Genomic DNA, 20,981 nt, shown 5'->3' with positions numbered 1-20,981 from the left:
TGTCAGATGGCTTCAGTTTGTTTTGAATACTCTGGAGCTCAAATCACATGCTGATGACTGAATAGAAGAAAGGATTATTAATGTTTTGTTTGAATGTCTTTCAGTTCATACTTTTGCATAAAATTAGTTTCTATTTATGTGAGACTATCTAAAAGTCTGAATTAAAGGGACATTGTCATTTTTTTATTTATACATAAGAGATCATTCACTACATGGCAAGAGCTCTGCAATAATAAAAATTAAAAGCATTTTGTTAGGAAAACATTCATTGTTTTGCAGTCTTGGGATTCACCCCTTGGACCTAGTGAATGTTGTTTATCTTACATCCTTTTCTGTGACCAATTGGACCCAGATATAAATGAACTTTGCTGTGCAGCATGCAGAAATGTCAGGGTCCATCGAATGCACTCTAGTCTGTCTGGGGAAGTGAAAACATTACCATTTCCAGAGTTAAATTCAAGGAAAATCAGACCAAATAAATAATAAAAGTACCTTATGAAATTAATTAATTTTGTATACTTAAACATTTTATGGGGAATAACATTTTTAGTTTAGTTTCCCTTTAAAGGGACACTGAACCCAATTTTTTTTTCTTGATTCAGATAGAGCATGCAATTTTAAGCAACTTTCTAGTTTACACCTATTATCAATTTTTCTTTGTTCTCTTGCTTTCTTTATTTGAAAAAGAAGGCATCTAAGCTAATTTTTTTGGTTCAGCACCACGGAAAGCACTTGTTTATTGGTGGGTGAATTTATCCACCAATCAGCAAGAACAACCCAGTTTGTTCACCAAAAATGGGCCGGCATCTAAACTTACATTCTTGCATTTCAAATAAAGATACCAAGAGAATGAAGATAATTTGATAATAGGAGTCAATTAGTTGCTTAAAATTGCATGCACTATCTGAATCACAAAAGAAAAAAATGTGGGTTCAGTGTCCCTTCAAGGTTATTGTGAGAGCACTTATGTTACATTTGGTATGGAAAGCATGAGTAGATCTCATATAATTTATCTTTATTTTTTTTACATATATCCTATATATAGCAATTATATATGATGATTATATATATGATTATATATGATGTTTCTAAATATTTTTTATTTTATATTCTTATTCCTATAGAAAAATGTAGGGGTAGAAGTGTGATATGCAATGTTAACTGTTTTTATATTGTTAGATCATTGCACATGTGTGAGTAGTTATTAGGAGCAGTATTTGAGGAGAAGAGACAAGGTATGCTGAGAATACATAAAAATACATTAGAATGTGTAAGGCAGTAAAGATGATGGAAATAAATATCTTTGAATGTTTGCCTCATAAATTGTTACCCACATTAGTGATGAGTAGATTTTTTGTTTGGTAAATTGATAACAAATAAGTCTTAAATTCTATTTTGGCATACCCTGCAGCTTAATCTGTTGCTCCATTATATCCTTCAAAATATTTGTCACAATTTCCAACCTGGGATAGAAACAATGCAGCACTTATATTTCTGCTCTATCTGTAAATATCTACTCATCTGCCTTCTTTCCAAATCATGTCTGTAGGGCTTTTATTGTACCACACACCTATTCTTCGGTATGAAGGACACCTTGTTAATAAGGGCTATACCTCACAGATAGTAACTCATAGATACAGCTTAAAGTGATGGTAAATCCTAGCGTTTAAAAAAAAAAAAAGTAAAGGCGACCTTCATTCATAAGTTTAAAAACAACTGTGTGTAAGCTCCTTTTATTTCTTAACCTAAGTGCCACCAGCCCCCAATAGCATAGTTCCATTTTTTTAATGAGGCAATGTTTCCACCTCTTAACCAATACCCGTGCTAGCATACTGCACAGTGCCGTACAGCTAGTATTGGCTGGCTAAGAGGTGGAAACATCACCTCATTGAAAATATTGAGCTGTTATGTGGGTGGCCGGAGGCGCTTAGGTTAACGCCGCAGTGAAATAAAGGTGACTTTCACACAGTTTTTTTTTAAAACTGAAGAATGAAAGTCTCATTTATTTTTAGTGCTGGTAAATCCTAGCATTTTTTACACCTTAACATTCTGCATAATTGTGTTTTTTATATTTGTTAATCAGTCAGTAATTGCGCCCATAGCACCTGCTCTGTAGAATATCTTGTAGCTTTTATAAAGAGGTGTTTCAAAAGCTTTCACAACTAAAGAATTTCAGAAAATGATGCTGCTGTAAAATAGTTGTGCTTTGCAAATGAGTTTATATTTAATTCTTATCAGTTAATCAAGAAGTAAGACTTTCTTAGAGAGGTGAGACAAAGTGCCTTTAATGTGTGTAATTGGTGTGATTTTAATTGTAAATGTACCACTACCTGTTTCTCTGCAGACTATTCTGACCCATGTTCTAACACAGATTTTTTATTTTTTTTTATTTAAACAAATTAATTAAAAAAGGAAGAGTGGGATTATGCATCAGAAGATGCAACATAAAGCAAACTTGTGGCTGCTTTTTGTCGTAAGGGAGTCTGAAAGGGATGTTGTCTAAATTATGCAAAGTAGTATTTCAGTGTCACTTGTGATAATGATGAGGGTGTGCTTTTATATTGCATTTTAAGCTCTGATAACACAGCTGTAATTGGCTGTATCTTGTTTGCCAACCTGTTAAAAAAAATGCACTTCAGTCTGCAGAGATGCTATTAGAGTTACAATGAAATGTGTACAGCATGCATACTTGTAAGATAACAAAAATATCAATACATAATGGTGTGGAAGTGATGTAAAACCTCACTTAGCGGGTAAATGGTATTTAACATAACTGATGTTTTTTTCTGGTCATTATAAATTAAAGCATAAATGAGAAATGGATATTTTAAATGCTCCTCTGTAGTGCCGTCCTTCTAGAGACGTTGAATTGATGCATTCAAGTTAGTGCATTACTTTTCTCTTGCAAGGTGTATCCAGTCCACAGATTCATCCTTACTTGTGGGATATTCTCATTCCCTACAGGAAGTGGCAAAGAGAGCACACAGCAGAGCTGTCCATATAGCTCCCCCTCTAGCTCCGCCCCCAGTCATTCTCTTTGCCGCTCTAACAGATAGGGCATCTCCACGGGAGGGTAAAGTGAATGTGGTGTATCCAAATCTAGTTTCTCTGCAGCTGACTGCTTGGAGATTGAACGCTTAATTCTATCCAAGCGTGGGTTCTCTGAATCAGTCATAGATACTATGATCCAGGCTAGAAAGCCTGTCACCAATAAAATTTACCATAAGATATGGCGGAAATATCTTTTTTGGTGTGAATCCAAGGGTTACTCGTGGAGTAAGATTAGGATTCCAAGGATATTGTCTTTTCTCCAAGAAGGATTGGAGAAAGGTTTGTCAGCTAGTTCATTAAAGGGACAGATATCCGCTCTGTCTATCCTTTTACACAAGCGTCTGGCAGAAGTACCAGACGTTCAAGCGTTTACGCAGGCTTTAGTCAGAATCAAGCCTGTCTATAGACCTGTGGCTCCTCCATGGAGTCTCAATTTAGTTCTTTCAGTTCTTCAAGGGGTTCCGTTTGAACCTTTACATTCCATAGATATTAAGTTATTATCTTGGAAAGTTTTTTTTTTGGTAGCTATATCTTCTGCTAGAAGAGTTTCAGAATTGTCTGCTTTGCAGTGTAATTCACCCTATCTGGTGTTCCATGCAGATAAGGTAGCTTTGCGTACCAAACCTGGTTTTCTTCCTAAAGTTGTTTCTAATAAGAATATTAACCAGGAAATCATTGTTCCTTCCCTGTGTCCTAATCCAGCTTCAAAGAAGGAACAGCTTTTACACAATCTTGATGTGGTTCGTGCTTTGAAATTCTATTTACAAGCAACCAAGGATTTCAGACAAACATCATCTTTGTTTGTTGTCTATTCTGGTAAGAGGAGAGGTCAGAAAGTGACTGCTACCTCTCTGGCTGAAAAGCATCATCCGATTGGCTTATGAGACTGCTGGGCAGCAGCCTCCTGAACGAATTACAGCTCATTCCACCAGAGCTGTGGCTTCCACATGGGCTTTCAAGAATGAGGCTTCTGTTGAACAGATTTGTAAGGCAGCGACTTGGTCTTCACTGCATACTTTTGCCAAATTTTACAAATTCGATACTTTTGCTTCTTCAGAGGCTATTTTTGGGAGAAAGGTTTTTCAAGCAGTGGTACCTTCCGTTTAAGGTACCTGTCTTGTTCCCTCCCTTCATCCATGTCCTAAAGCTTTGATATTGGTATCCCACAAGTAAAGGATGAATCCGTGGACTGGATACACCTTGCAAGAGAAAACAGAATTTATGCTTACCTGATAAATTACTTTGTCTTGCGGTGTATCCAGTCCACGGCCCGCCCTGGCAATTAAGTCAGGTTAAAAAAATTTTTGTTTAAACTACAGTCACCACTGCACCCTATGGTTTCTCCTTTTTCTCCTAACCGTCAGTCGAATGACTGGGGGGGGCGGAGCTAGAGGGGGAGCTATATGGATAGCTCTGCTGTGTGCTCTCTTTGCCACTTCCTGTAGGGAATGAGAATATCCCACAAGTAAGGATGAATCCGTGGACTGGATACACCGCAATAGAAAGTAATTTATCAGGTAAGCATAAATTCTGTTTTTTATATAGTAAATGAGATTTCTCTTTTATGCAGTACATTTACAAAATCCAGAATTATTCCAAAATCCAAACATTTGTATTCATATTTAAAAAATAAAAATAAAAAAAAAATAATGAAAAACTTACCCCCCCCCCCACACCACACACAATTAAGTCACAAACTTTTATGCCTGAATATTTGGATTTTTGTTTTTTTTTTGTTCTAAATTGCTAATTCTCTTCTATATTTATTTAAAACAACTGTTACCTTTCTGATTTCAGTACTGTACTATATTTTTGATGGTATTTATGTATACAAAGGTAATAAAAATGATATAAAACTACTGTTTGGTTGCATGTATGACATGTAAATATTGCCTAAATGACATAAGATGTTTACACGTGGCCTTATTTTACAGATGCAAATACACAAAAAAAATCCAAACTATTCCAAAATTCAAACCTTTTCTGGTCTCAAGCAGTTTAGATAAATGGTTTCCTACCTATATAAACATTTTTGATATCTGCTTTTACAGCATTGAGATTGGTATACAATTAATGTGTGTTTACTAATGTGGTTGCCTGAGGTGGAAGGTGCTTAGAAAGAAAAACTCCAGAATATTTCTGCTACATTCTGTTCTTGTAAAAATATGCTGCCAGGTGGTAACATAATGAATCTTTAAAGTGAAGGTAAACTTTGATGAATGAAAGCCCATTTTTTAAAAATACTATTAAAAACAGGGGCACTTTCATTCATCAAAGTTTAGAAGGCAGCCGTTTTGATTAAAAACTTACCTTTTTTTTTTTTTTCACAGCCAGAGCAGCTTCCCCCACCCGGAGATCCTCTCTTTACACATCGTCAGTGACTAATCCGGTTTCATCCAATCACGGCATGGCCTCAGGCAATGACTACCCTGGGGGGGAAGCAGTGATTGGTGGAAGCTGGATTAGTCATTGATGATGTGTGAAGAGAGGATCTCCGTGTGGGGGAAGCTGCTCTGGCTGTGCAAAGAAGAGAGGTAAGTTTTTAATCAAAACTGCTGCTTTGTAAACTTTGATGAATGAAAGTGCCCCTGTTTTTAATAGTATTTTTAAAAAACGGGCTTTCATTAATAAAAGTTTACCTTCACTTTAAATTAAGATGAGAAATATGTCATATTTTATGAAGAGAATAAGTTATTTTCCTGTGAATGCTAAAATGTGAAGAATAACTAGTCAAATCTGCCTTGACCTTTGTAAGCATTACATAGAGAAATATTAGATTATTAGTGCTGACTTTTTTAAAAATAAATATCTGTTTAAAACCTTTAGTAAGAATTTATTTATACAGTTGGAACATGTTCTTGAAGTGAAAAGCACATTTTTCCTGCAGCATGTGTATATAATTTGAAATACATCATATTTCTGTGCTGTATATTCCAGGTTGCTTGTTAAGTGTCTAAACATTTTATTGTATGTTTCTACATACTTTATTAGGTTAGCTTTTTAAAATTATTATTGATTTCTCTAGGTTATGATATGTCAACATTTATAAGGCGCTACAGCAGGTATCTCAATGAAAAAGCCTTTTCCTACAGACAGATGGCATTTGATTTTGCAAGAGTAAAGAAGGGGTATGTAATCATTATTTTCTTCAATAATAATAAGTTTTCTATATATACTTTTCTAAATACCAGTTTGTTTGGTCTTTTTCCAGAGCTGAAGGAGTTATGAGGATGATGGTGCCAGAGAAGTTGTTAAAGGGAATGCCAATTCTTCAGGGTCAAATAGATGCACTTCTTGAGTTTGATGTAAGTATGTTGCATTTTAGTTATTGTTTTTTATCATCATCATTATTATTATTACTTTTACATTGGACACAATATAAGTAAATGTTTTGCAATGTGCTAGTAATTTAGCTTATTTATGAATTACAAAAAGTACACAAATCCAATTTATGCTTGCTCTGGTGGTAGCAGCTATTTGCTATGACTACCACACTTATGACTCCCACTTGTGTATATTTCTTGATTCCTCCCTCACTTCTTAGAGTTACATCTTTACAATACTTTGTCCTATCTTCCTAGAGAATATTCCTTTAATACATTCATTTCTTTTACCATATGTGACTAATATATATCCTTTTCTCCTGAATTTTCTTCCTTGCCTCCCTAGAGAATATTCCTTTAATAAATATATTTCTTTTACCATATGTGACTTACATATAACCTTTTTCTCCTGAGTTTTCTTCCTTACTTCTCCTTCCTCATCTGCTTGCCTCCATTTGTAAATTGATACAATGGCTTCTCATATCAAGTTCTAAAACTTTGTTCCCCTGATTCTTCAACGGTGATTGCCTTATTTACAACCTCCAGTCATTACATTCCCTTTAAATAGTATGGCTTGATAAGTTAAAACTTGCTCTTGACATTTTAATCGGTTTTGCTTTCTGCCTTTAGGACAGCTGATATTTTGCCATTTGTTTTGCTGTATGTGCCATTCTTTTGTCCCTGGCCTGCTAGGTAAACTTATTTCATTAAGCCCCACACAACCTTTTATATCTGTCTCTGTTAATCTTAGCTTCATAACTGCCATTAGCACAGGCTCACATTGCTTTATTTACTTGAGCTTTACAAATAAATGATAAAAATACCCTATAGTTATTAATACAACGGCAAATCTGACATTTATATAAACTTCATTATTTTATTTTTTTTAGAACAGTAACCACTACAGAATGATAAAATATGCCCTGATTGGGCCAATGTTTCATAATCATCAGCTTAACAGTTGATCCATTTTAAAACCATATTAATTAGCTTTTATAGCATTATAAACCATCAGAGTAAGCTATGGAGAAATAGTTTCTAAATGCACCAGTAAGTTTGCATTTAGATTCCTTTACACAAATATTTTTTACATTGGTTTAAATATTTAAAAAATGAAAAATTCTATCAATCTTGAGCTCAGAACCAGACAAAAAAAATGTTAAAAAATTGTTTAAAATACCCCAAAGGGATTCTAAAAACACCAAATTACAAAACCCCTGAAACCAATGGTAAAGAAGGGTTGTAAGAAACCTTATTCAAAAAATGTGTACAGATTGGTGCAACAAATCTTACTTGTATAATATAGTAGATTGATATTAAACAAATAATCCCTAGAGTTTAATGTCCTTTTAAGGAGTAGAAATAATATATGGTCAATATGTTCTTAAAAAGATTAAATATTTTGGGCTAGATTACAAGTGGAGCGCTAAATATATACCTTCTGTGAAAGTGATATTTGCGCTCCACTGAGTAATACCAGCGCTTGCTAATGTGCACTGGGATTACAAGTTGACAGCAATGCGAGCTCGCGTTAGCATTGCTGGGAAGCATTGCACTTACGAGAGTGCTTCCATAGGCTCCAATGGGAGCCTCGTTCTGATGCCGCCAGAGATGGCACAGAACCTAAGCGCAGCGAAGTGGGTAAGTTGTGCAGCGATGGCAGCAATATTAAATATATATGTATATGACTATATACATATATATTTGTGCTTAATATGTGTATATACATATATTAACACATAAATATATATGTATATAAACACATACAAATATATTTACTGGGAACAGACAGTTACTATAGACCGCAGTGTAAAGGCATTTTTCAGTGCCGTTTTTTTCTAACACCCCATTCCTGCCAACTTTACCCCAAAAACTCTGCCTAGTGCAGTTATTTCCATCTTAATATGAGGAGAGTCCACGGCTTCATTCCTTGTGGGAATACAGAACCTGGCCACCAGGTGGAGGCAAAGACACCCCAGCCAAAGGCTTAAATACCTCCCCCACTCCCCTCATCCCCCAGTCAATCTTTGCCTTTCGTCACAGGAAGATCGCAGAGAAGTGTCGGAAGATTCGGAGTAGTCTCTTATGGAGGGTAGTACTCTTCGTTATGGGACTGGAGTTTTAAGTAGTCTTGTCAGCCTCTCAGTGAGAGCATTGACAAATTTTAGGGTCTGGAGATGCAGGGAGAGTCTTTCTGCGAAACCACCCAGACTCGTATTAAAGGGACACTCAGGTTAAATTACATTTTCATGATTCAGATACAGCATGTCATTTTAAACAACTTTCCAATTTACTTCCATTAAAAAAAAGTGCACAGTCTTTTATATTTACAATTTATGAGTTACCAGATCCTACTGAGCATGTGCAAGAATTCACAGACTATACGTATATGCCTTTGTGATTGGCTGATTGCATGGTACAAGGGGAGTGGAAATATACATAACTTTGAAATTGGTTATAAAAAAATCTACTACTCATTTGAAGTTCAGACTAAGTGCTATTGCATTGTCTTGTTATCTTGCATTTGTTGATTATGCAAATCTAATGTGTTGACTGGTCCTTTAACAACTCCTAAGCAATCAGTGTTGACGATTTTCATTGCGTTCCATGGCGATGATTCCGGTAAGATCGTTTCATTTTATCTTATATGATAACATAAGAAGATAGGCTCACAGTGTGACTCTTTTATCTGTATAGAATCAAGGCTTAATATCTACGGAAGGGGATTATTGAACAGATGATTTTCTTATGTTTATGCTGCAACATGTGTGAGATGTGACTCTGGCAGATTTGAAAACATTCAGGTTTTACTTTCATTTTGGATAACTGCGCAGCCTGTCAGTTTGGCGCGCTTTTCCCCCTGCACCAGGAGTGGTCCTGCATGGCACTTATGTGACCGGGTGTGGCCTTGTTAACGTCCTCTTTCCTGACCGTGCGGTTTGCAGGAGACTAAGCGGTTTCTCTGTGAGACCTGGGTCATAGGAGGTGGTGAGTGCCCCGACCATTGGGGTATAAAGGTGCCATTTATTTGTTTTGTACTCCATCGTATAAGTGCAAGCTCTGGAGGACTCTGATACTTTAGAGGGTACTCCCTCTTTAACCAAATCTAATGCCTGTTTTTATTGTGAGGAGGCTATGGTATATCTATCTGCTCAATTATGTTGCACATGCCTAGATAAAGTAGTTATAGCTAAAAAGAACAAGATATTTAATAACACTGAGCCGTCCACCTCTGAGGGGTCTCCGTCCCGCGAGGTGCGTTCCCTGCAATCATCTCCTATTACACATGCAGCTCCCCATTGCATCCTCCTTCGGGAGGGACCCTGTTACCGCCAGACTTTACTGAACAGTTGCAAACGGCAGTGTCTGCGGCCTTTAGTGCTTTACCTCCGAGGTGTTTGCTGAGATTTGTAACAGATGGGGGACGTTCAGAGAGAGATCTCATACCGTCCAGACTCAATTACAAGGTACCGAGATATGGGCAGAGCTGATAGATGCCTTAGCAGTGCCCTGGGGGTTCAACCTAGTTTACATTTTTTCACCGTTGCCACTTCTACCTCGGGTAGTGGCCCGCATCAAGCAGGGGCAAGCTTTGACTATTCTAATTGCTCCATTGTGGCCGCGGAGGATGTCGTTTGCGGACCTGGTGGAGAAGGGACTTGCTGCTAGTTCCTTAAAGAGACAGATTTCGGCTCTATCTGTTATTATTACACAAGAGGCTCACTGAGCTTCCGTATATACAGCCTTTTGTTCAGGCTCTGTCTAGAACCAGGCCTGTGTTTAGACATTCTGCTCCTCCTTGGAGTTTATATTTGGTTCTTCAGGTTTTGCAGAGGACTCCGTTTGAGCCTATGCATTCGGTTGAAATTAAATTACTGTCTTTGAAGGTTCTTTTTCTATTGGCTATTGCTTCGGCACATCTCTGAAATGGCGGCCTTGCAATGTGAGCCTCCTTATAAGGTTTTTCATGCTGATAAGGCTGTTCTTCACACTGGGTTGGGTTTTCTGCCTAAGGTTGTATCTGAGCGCAACATCAATCAGGAGATCGTGGTTCCTTCCTTGTGTCCTAATCCTTCTTCAAAGGAACGATTACTTCATAATTTGGATGTGGTTCAGGCATTGAAATTCTATCTTCAGGCTACTAAAGGTTTTAGACAGACTGTGGCATTGTTTGTTGTCTTGTCTGGGAAGCGCAGAGGGCAGAAGGCTTCTTCCACTCGCCTATCTTTTTGGTTGAGGAGCATCATCTGCTTAGCATATGAAACAGCGGGACATAAGCCTCCTCAGAAGATTACGGCTCATTCAACTAGAGCTGTGGCTTCTTCTTGGGTCTTCAAAAATTAGGCCTTTATGGCGCAGATTTGTATGGCGGCTACCTGGCCCTCCTTACATAGTTTTTCAAAATTTTCAAAATTTGACATGAAGCAGCTTTTGGGAGAGAGGTTTTGCAGGCTGTGGTGCCCTCAGAATAGGGTCTGCCTCTCTTTTCCCTCCCGTTTTCATTTAGTGTCCTCTAGAGCTTTGGGTATATGTTTCTCACAAGTAAGGAATGAAGCCATGAACTCTCCTCATACAGATGGAAAGGAAATTATCTGGTAAGCATAATTTATGTTTTTATTAAAAATTAAAGATGTTGCTTTCTTTATTTTCTTCATAAATAGGGAGAGTTCACAGCTGCATTCATTACTTTTGGGAATTCAGAATCTGGCCACCAGGAGGAGGCAAAGACACCCCAGCCAAAGGCTTAAATACCTCCTCCACCTCCCTCATCCCCCAGTCATTCTTTGCCTCTCATCACAAGAGGTTCGCAGAGAAGTGTCAGAAGATTTTGGTTTAGTCTCTTATGGAGGGTAGTACTCTTCAGAATGGAACTGGAGTTTTAAGTAGTACTGTTAGCCTCTCAATGAGGGCATGGATGAAAGTTAGAGCCTGGAGATGCAGGAAGAGTCTTTCTGTGAATCCATCCCGACTCATATTAACAGCTCCATTAGAAATCAGTGTTGACAAGTTTTGCTGCCTTCTTTCTTCTCTCAAGTCCATGTCAGAAGCAACGCTATCTGTCACACTTGAAGGGCCATGTTCCTGTTCCACAGCGTAGGTTCTGGTAAGATAGTTTCATTTTACTTTCAGTATGGAATTGAAATGTAATGAAGAAGACAGGGTCTCAGTGGGACTCCTTTTTATCTTTGGAATCAAGGGTTCATATCACCTGAGGGGGTTATTGAACAGGGGGGGGGGGTGCTTTAATCATGTTTAAGTGATTGTCTGCTAATTTGTAGTGATACTTGGGCTCGTGGCTATTTCGGAACATACCCAGCCTTTTTTGTAGTCTGTGCGGTCATGACAGACTGGCGCGCTTTTTCTTGGACTGCACAGTGCGCCTTGTCACTGGGCGTGGTCATGTTTTTGTTCTCCATTTCCGTATTCCTAACCATGTAGCGACAGAGAGTCTGGATCATAGGAGGTGGTGAGTGCCCCAGCCATTGGGGGTGTAAGGTGCCGTTTATTTTTTGTCCATATTTACAATCTAAATCCACGTATGTCTCTGATTCAGATTCTACTTCTTGCGAAGAGTATGAATTGGCCTGGGTGATTCATGCCCATCAGTTATGTTCCGAATGCCGCTTTATAGTGCTCTATTACCCAGGATCGGGGAACTTAGAGTCCACTGAGCCATCCGCCTCTGAGGATTTCCCTAGAAACTTATTTTGCTACGCACGCAGGTGTCCCAAATGCCGTTTATCCTTCTCCGGAAGTTACGGCACTGTTCCGCATGGCCATATCTATGGCGTTGGTGCATTTACATCTTCCAGAGAGATTTTGTCCATGTTCTGTTAACCAGGGCTTTTCAGGCGTGGCATCGTCTGGTGCACAGCCCTCTGGGGAAGCAGTTTCCTCTGAGGCTTCAGGGGTTCAAATCTTGGGGCCAGGGTCATCAGTTGCCCCAGTGGGAGATAAGTCTTGCCTTTCGCTATAGACTGGCACGCCTTTGTGTGCTGCTGAGGCATGTTTTGGCAGTGTTGGAGGATCCCAGTCCTAATGGGTTGGTGGATCCTCAGTCTTCTGTTACAGGCGGCAAGCAGGGTTAGGTGAATGGGGATGAAATAATCTCCTTGTCTCCTTTTTCGAGTATCTTCCAGTTGTGAGCTTTGGAAGAATTGGATCTCTGACTGGCTGGTCCTGTTAGTGTGTCCGTTCTTCCTTGGCGTTCACCTGTTGGTATTGCCCTCATTTATTTAGATCCGGTTAGGATGTATTTTCTTAATTTTGAAAGCTCATGTCCGTTATTTTTTCCTTTGGAAACATTTTTTTTTCTCTGGAATTTGATACTAGCGATTTTGTGGTCGCATTGGCAGCTTCTGCGGAAGTTATGTAAAAAGTTAGTACATATTATGTCTACCGTTTGTTTAATTTGTCTGTCCCTTCTTGGGTTGCAACTTTCTGAGGCCTTGGACAGTTTCTGGGTGCACTATGTATCATGCTGTTCCTGATTGGGTACTAGTTTTTCTGTCCCTTGAGGTCTTTATCAGACACCTGGTGTCTGTTATACCTGGCTGGTCTGGTTGGGGTGCCGACTGGCTCACTCTTGTTTTGAGTTTCGTTTTCTTGTTTTCATTACAAGTTATAGGTGGCCTTCGTTCCTAGACGTCAGGCTGGTCCTCGTTTGTCTTAATTGGCCTATCCATACTTAGCTGGCAGGTTTTCCGAGGTTCAGATCCTGCTAAGGCGTACTCTTTTTGGCTCCTGGCTTCTTTTGGAACCAGGTGCTAGAATTTTTCTCCTTCATATAATGGGTTGGAGGTTTAGAGGATTCCATGGAACTCTGTGGTGCCAGGTTCTGGTGACGTTTCCTCGTCTTCTCTTGAGGCTTCCTTTGTCCTCTTGGACTCTGTTTCCTCGATGACGGTACCTCTTCCTTCGGGTTGAGGCTGATTGGGCTTTTTTGTCCCTATTCTTGGGGTTGGCACTCTGGTCATCTGTTTCAGGACGTTAGGGCCTTTTGGCTTTTTTCTACTTCTGGGATCGTCTGGTCCCATAATTTTGGAGATTTGCAGATTAGATTGTCTCCTTTTTTCCTGTGTTCGCCCCGGAATAGGCGTTTTTGGTTTTCACCTGCCAGGGGTTAGGATGCTTGTTCATTCGTTAGTTCTTCGAGCTGTAGGGGTTTCCGAGAAGATGATCCTGAAAGGATCTTGGAGACTACTCTTTATCTTCTCAAGAATTTCTAAGGTTTGAGCTCTGTTCTCTTGTACATTTACCCTAGTCTTTTGACTTAGTGGGTGTTGTCCCTAGAGCCTTTAGGGTCAGCCAGGGTCAGCCAGAGTAGCTGTGTGGCTTTCATCATTGCCTAGCACCCTTTAAGTTGGGAGTTGTATCCCGTAGTAGGTATCTTTATGCACTCTGTGTCTGGGACACTTACTTGAGAGTTCAGTGTCCAAGGTGCCTTGGATCTGACTGTATTTGCTTAGCCTGTGGTGCAAAGTCTGCTCAGGATGGGGTAACCCAGTGGTTCCTCAGTGGTTATTAGTTTGTTCTAAGCCGACTCAGAGTTCCGGGTGTCCAGGTTTTTTTGTCCTGGTCCTTGTATTTAACTGGACTTTTTGGGGTTCTATATCCAGATCCCTTAGGACTGGTTTGGGACGGCCCAGTTTCCCGGTTCTGGGACATCTTCTGTTCCTGCCTTTATTGGGAAGGAGTTGTTCTGCACAACTTTGGAGTTCTTCTTTTCTGAAGACGGTCCTGTGTAGTTTACTAGCTTGGGTAGCTAGGATTGGGGGCTTGTGTTTGCTAATACCTCCTTTTCAGCAGGAAGCCTATGGCTTAGGAGGAACATATTCAGATAGTCTGATGCTGTTTTTTTTTTGCGGCTCCCGGGGACGGTTTGTCTTGCAGTTGCTCTGTCCTGGGTGCGAGTTAGCACTCTGCGTAGGTGAGGGGTTCTTTCTCCCTTTACATTTTCAGTGCATTATTTTGGTACCTTGGTTTCTAGGCAGATAGGGGTCTGGGTTTTTCCTCCCTTTACTCAGCTGAGTCGGTAGGGTTCTTTCATAGGTTTTGCCCTGTTTTATCTTTGTTTTCTCTCTTGGAGTTACCCTTGGGTTTTCTTTTATTGCTCTAGTCCTTTTGTAATGAATGCAGCTGTGGACTCTCCCCGTTTAAGAAGAAAAACTTAAATTATGCTTACCTGATAATTTTCTTTTCTTCAGACGGGGAGAGTCGACAGCTCCCCACTTGCGTTTTTTTATATGGGGCGGCCATAAATTTTGTTTTTGTTCTTCTGGCACCTTTTTCTCCTACTGTTCCTTGTTTCCTCGGTAGAATGACTGAGGGATGAGGGAGGTGGGGGAGGTATTTAAGCCTTTGGCTGGGGTGTGTCTGCCTCCTCCTGGTGGCCAGGTTCTGAATTCCCAAAAGTATTGAATGCAGCTGTGGACTCTCCCTGTCTGAAGAAAAGAAAATGATCAGGTAAGCATAATTTAAGTTTTTTTAATAAAATACACTACTCTGTATTTTGGGGGCATTTGGAGCGCAATTATAAAATTAACCAGATTGAATTTTATAAGCGCTAATTGCTACAGTGAGCTCGCAGTAGCAATAACCAGCCACTTGCAATGGCTGGTTAATTATTGTGCGCCCACAATCTTAAAGACTTTACATTAAGGCCTCTAGTTATCAACGTGTCTACTTCCCTGCCATCTTCGGCCCCAATACGCCCGCCTAAGCTGGCCTACCATCGCCGCCCCAGACCTGAATAAGCTTGCCAAAGTTATCAAAAAAACTGTCAAAAAGCCACGCACCAAGTACGGGGTGATGAGCAGCAGACTGTGATAGTTATCACTCATCCGATCTCGCTGCTCTTCGGCTTTTCTACAGCTTTATTGATAAGCTGCCACTAAGCACACACACTAAACTACACTGTTCTACCCCCTATACCGGCGCCCCCGGAGCCTCCCGAAACTAAATAAAGTTATTAACCCCTAAACCGCCGCTCCCGGACCCCGCCGCCACCTACATAATACCTATTAACCCCTATCCTGCCCCCCCATACCGCCTCCACCTATAATAAATTTATTAACCCCTATCCTGCCGATCCCGTACCCCGCCGCAACTAAATAAATTGTTTAACCCCTAAACCGCAGCTCCCGGACCCCGCCGCAACCTATATTAAACTTATTAACCCCTAATCTGCCCCCCCCACACCGTCGCCACCTATAATAAATGTATTAACTCCTATCCTGCCCCCCCATCCCGCCGCAACCTATAATAAAATTATTAACCCCTAAACCCAACACTAACCCTAACACCCCCTATCTTAAATATTAATTAAATACATCTAAATAAATATAACTCTTGTTAAATTAATTTTTCCTATTTAAAACTAAATACTTACCTATAAAATAAACCCTAATATAGCTACAATATTACTAATAATTATATTGTAGCTATTTTAGGATTTATTTTTATTTTACAGGCAAATTTAAATTTATTTTAACTAGGTACAATAGCTATTAAATAGTTATTAACTATTTAATAGCTACCTAGATAAAATAAAGATAAATTTACAATTACACCTAACACTACACTATCATTAAATAAATTATTCCTATTTAAAACTAAATACTTACCTGTAAATAAACCCTATGATAGCTACAATGTAATTAATAATTACATTGTAGCTATTTTAGGATTTATATTTATTTTACAGGTAACTTTGTATTTAGTTTAACTAGGTACAATAGTTATTAAATAGTTAATAACTATTTAATAACTACCTAGCTAAAAGAAATACAAAATTACCTGTAAAATAAATCCTAACCTAAGTTACAATTAAACCTAACACTACACTATCATTAAATAAATTAAATTAATTAACTACAAGTAGCTACAATTAAATACAATTACAGAAACTAAGTTACAAAAAATAAAAAATATTACAAGATTTTTAAGCTAATTACACCTAATCTAAGCCCCCTAATAAAATAAAGCCCCCCAAAATAACAAAATGCCCTACCCTATTCTAAATTAAAAAAGTTAACAGCTCTATTACCTTACCAGCCCTTAAATGCGGGGCATGCCCCAAAGTAAACAGCTCTTTTGCATGTAAAAATAAAATGCAACCCCCCCAACATTAAAACCCACATACCCCTACTCTAACCCACCCAACCCCCCCTTAAAAAAACCTAACACTAACCCCCTGAAGATCATCCTACCTTTAGCCGTCTTCAGCCAGCCAACCACCGATGGAACAGAAGAGGACATCCGCAGCGGCCGAAGTCTTCATCCAAGGGGCGCTGAAGAGGTCTTCCATCTGATAGAAGTCTTCATCCAGGCGGCGTCTTCAATCTTCATCCATCCGGAGTAGAGCGGAGCCATCTTCAAAGCAGCTGACGCGGAGCCATCTTCATCCACCGACGCCTACTCGCCGAATGAATATTCCTTTAAGTGACGTCATCCAAGATGGCGTCCCTCGAATTCTGATTGGCTGATAGAATTCTATCAGCCAATCGCAATTAAGGTAGGAAAAATCTGATTGGCTGATCCAATCAGCCAATCAGATTCAAGTTCAATCCGATTGGATGATCCAATCAGATTGAGCTTGCATTCTATTGGCTGTTCCGATCAGCCAATAGAATGCAAGCTCAATCTGATTGGATCAGCCAATCAGATTTTTCCTACCTTAATTCCGATTGGCTGATAGAATCCTATCAGCCAATTGGAATTCGAGGGATGCCATCTTGGATGATGTCACTTAAAGGAATATTCATTCGGCGAGTAGGCGTCAGTGGATGAAGATGGCTCCGCATCGGCTGCTTTGAAGATGGCTCCGCTCCGGATGGATGAAGATTGAAGACGCCACCTGGATGAAGACTATCGGATGGAAAACCTCTTCAGCGCCCCTTGGATGAAGACTTTGGCCGCTGCGGATGTCCTCTTCTGTTCCATCGGTGGTCGGCTGGCTGAAGACGGCTAAAGGTAGGATGATCTTCAGGGGGTTAGTGTTGGTTTTTTTAAGGTGGGGTTTGGTGGGTTAGAGTAGGGGTATGTGGGTGGTGGGTTTTAATGTTGGGGGAGGGTGTATTTTATTTTTACATGCAAAAGAGCGGTTTGCTTTGGGGCATGCCCCGCAAAAGGCCCTTTTAAGGGCTGGTAAGGTAATAGAGCTGTTAACTTTTTTAATTTAGAATAGGGAAGGGCATTTTGTTATTTTGGGGGGCTTTATTTTATTAGGGGGCTTAGATTAGGTGTAATTATTAAAAATCTTGTAATTTTTTTATTTTTTGTAACTTTTTTTGTACTTTAGTTAGTTTATTTAATTGTGTTTAATTGTAGCTACTTGTAGTTAATTAATTTAATTTATTTAATGATAGTGTAGTGTTAGGTTTAATTGTAACTTAGGTTAGGATTTATTTTACAGGTAATTTTGTATTTCTTTTAGCTCGGTAGTTATTAAATAGTTATTAACTATTTAATAACTATTGTGCCTAGTTAAAATAAATACAAAGTTACCTGTAAAATAAATATAAATCCTAAAATAGCTACAATGTAATTATTAATTACATTGTAGCTATCATAGGGTTTATTTACAGGTAAGTATTTAGTTTTAAATAGGAATAATTTATTTAATGATAGTGTAGTGTTAGGTGTAATTGTAACTTAGGTTAGGATTTATTTTACAGGTAATTTTGTAATTATTTTAACTAGATGGCTATTAAATAGTTAATAACTATTTAATAGCTATTGTACCTAATTAAAATAAATTTAAATTTGCCTGTAAAATAAAAATAAATCCTAAAATAGCTACAATATAATTATTAGTAATATTGTAGCTATATTAGGGTTTATTTTATAGGTAAGTATTTAGTTTTAAATAGGAATAATTAATTTAATAAGAGTTATATTTATTTAGATGTATTTAATATTTAAGATAGGGGTGTTAGGGTTAGACTTAGGTTTAGGGGTTAATAATTTTATTATAGGTTGCGGCGGTGTAGGGGGGGGCAGGATAAGGGTTGATAAATTTATTATAGGTGGCGACGATGTAGGGGGGGGCAGATCAGGGGTTAATAAGTTTAATATAGGTGGCGGCGGGGTCCGGGGGAGGTGGTTTAGGGGTTAAACCATTTATTTAGTTGCGCCGGGGTCCGGGATCCGCAGGATAGGGGTTAATAAATTTATTATAGGTGGCGGCGTTATAGGGGGGCAGGATAGGGGTTAATAGGTATTATGTAGGTAACGGCGGGGTCCGGGAGCGGCGGTTTAGGGGTTAGCATGTTTAATGTAGGTGGCTGCGGTGTAGGGGGGCAGATTAGGGGTGTTTAGACTCGCTGGGCCGGAAAAGTGCTGAGCGTACCTGCTAGTTTTTTGATAACTAGCAAAAGTAGTCAGATAGTGCCGAACCCTTGTTCGGAACATCTGGAGTGACGTAAGTTTCGATCTGTGTCGGACTGAGTCCGGCGGATTGAAGCTTACGTCACTAAATTCTACTTTTGCCGGTGTGTAGGGCTTGATAACTAAGGCGAATCAGCCTCGCCACAAATACGCTGCGGAATTCCAGCGTATTTGCGGTTGACGGCTTGATAACTAGGGGCCTAAGAATGGAAAGAGTTCATAATGCATGGTCTTGGAGATGATTTCTGGAGAAGAAGGTAAGTATTTGTAAAATCCGGTGCAATGTAAAATTTCATGAATGAAAGTGCCCCTGTTTTTAATAGTTTTTTTAAAAAACGGGCCCTTTATCATGAAAGTTGACATTCACTTAAAGAAAAAAAACTGCTGCATTGTAAGTTTTCATGAATGAAAGTGCTCCTGTTTTTAATAGTATTTTTAAAAACCGGGCACTGATTCATGAAAGTTTACATTCACTTTAAGTAGACTACATGTAACTTTCTTGCAACACTGTTGCAAGGAAATAACTGTAGCTACAAATTTGATATAAACGTAGTTATCCTTGCAAATTTGCACAATTGATTTAGTGACTTCAATTGATAGGAAAGTTTGTATTTTTCATATAGGGAATATCAATAAATAGAATGAGAAAGTTACTGCATATCTGTTTTTAGCATACTTATTGACTGTGTTATGAAAATAGACCTGGGTAACTTAACTTATCTTTTTATGTTCTGTGATTTCCAGAAATATATTTATTTTTTTAGTAATCGTTAATTAAATATATAATCTTTTTAATAACATATTGACCATATTATTTTATTTCTACTTCTTAATAGGACATTAAACTATGGGGATTATTTGTTTATTTAAAAAATGTACATAACAAATACTTTTGCACATGAACAATCTCTGTTTTTGTGTAATTTTTTTTCCCATTTTATTTTTCTTTAATGGAAAACTTAGAACTTAAATTATTATGGATCCATAGTTTTTGTTCTCAAGAGGTCTCACGTCTGATTTTCAAGTACTTTGGGTTAGAATGCAGATAGAATGTGGTATTTCACTAGATTAGTGGGGGGGGGGGGGGTGTTTCTTTTTAAAAATACTTTAGGTGCACAAAATACATTTTTCTTTATTTTAGCATGTATGTAAAAGATGTGACTTTTTTTGTAAAGATTGAAGGTCTTGATTACTGTGTTTATTTCTGGAATGGATATATATGCAATAAAAGCTACATTTATGTGGTATATGCTCAATATATTTAAACTATTTTGTATGGAAGATAAATTATTTTTGAAATTTGTTCTGTTTAATTTTGAATAAATAAATTTTTAAAATAAGAGGTCTTAGTTTATTTTAAATGTATTTTATATCTGAGGTGTGAATGGTTTTAGAGGCAATATAATTTAATTTCCTCTCTTGCGCTCTCAAATGCCTAACATGCATTGTTTGTACATTTCTCAGAAAGAAAAATACCATAAGATTTGCATTCAGAAGTAGAAAACTGATGGAGGGAGGGCCTTGAAGATAAGCACCGGTGCTGGTTTAGATTACTATAAGCCTATACAAATATGCCTTTTTCGCTGAGAGCACACAATATTGTAGTAGACCTTTCATTGCTAGAGGGACAGAAGAACAATATGCAAATGTTTATATGTATGATGCAAAAACTCCAAGTTGACATAAATACATTAATTACTAACCTCAGCAAGGGAGTAAAGGGAACTGCTTATACATTTTCAGACAACTGAGATGACCATTGCATCAGATAACCTCAGTGTGTTAAAATCTACCCTCTCTTACTTTCTCCTCCTGATACTCATGTGTGATTGGAAATGTATGTGAGACCTTAGTGAGATATGAACTTGTCTTTGTGTCTGTGTGACAATAATGTGTATCTATTGTGTATTTTTACAGGTTCATCCAAATGAGCTGACAAATGGTGTAATAAATGCTGGGTTTTTGCTTCTTTTTAAAGACCTTATCAAATTATTTGCATGTTATAATGATGGGATTATTAATTTATTAGGTGAGTAGAAATGTGACCTTCACACTTATATAATGTACAATTGCATGTTTATTATATTTGAATATATGGCAGTATTGCATATCATTGAGCTGAATAGCCAAATGTCTTTGTGCTTCAATAATTCAGAATGTATTGCATTTATTCCCATCAGAGACAGCTGGGAGTATGTTAGAATATCCCTTGTTTTA

The 20,981-nt window shown here is 38.3% G+C and overlaps 1 protein-coding gene across 1 annotated transcript in view; it reads left to right on the top strand.

The window, feature by feature from the left end:
* Window positions 1-20,981, top strand: part of SNAP91 (synaptosome associated protein 91) — a 466,999-nt gene that overhangs the window by 255,063 nt on the left and 190,955 nt on the right. Inside the window, exons 5-7 of the mRNA XM_053710488.1 lie at window positions 6,077-6,179; window positions 6,263-6,356; window positions 20,682-20,793. Of these exons, the coding sequence (XP_053566463.1) occupies window positions 6,077-6,179; window positions 6,263-6,356; window positions 20,682-20,793 (309 nt within the window). The remainder of the gene's footprint in view (window positions 1-6,076; window positions 6,180-6,262; window positions 6,357-20,681; window positions 20,794-20,981) is intronic.

The sequence above is a fragment of the Bombina bombina genome, chromosome 4, assembly GCF_027579735.1.
Source record: "Bombina bombina isolate aBomBom1 chromosome 4, aBomBom1.pri, whole genome shotgun sequence".
Classification (NCBI taxonomy): Eukaryota; Metazoa; Chordata; class Amphibia; order Anura; family Bombinatoridae; genus Bombina; species Bombina bombina.
This window is presented reverse-complemented; position numbering and strand designations above follow the sequence as displayed.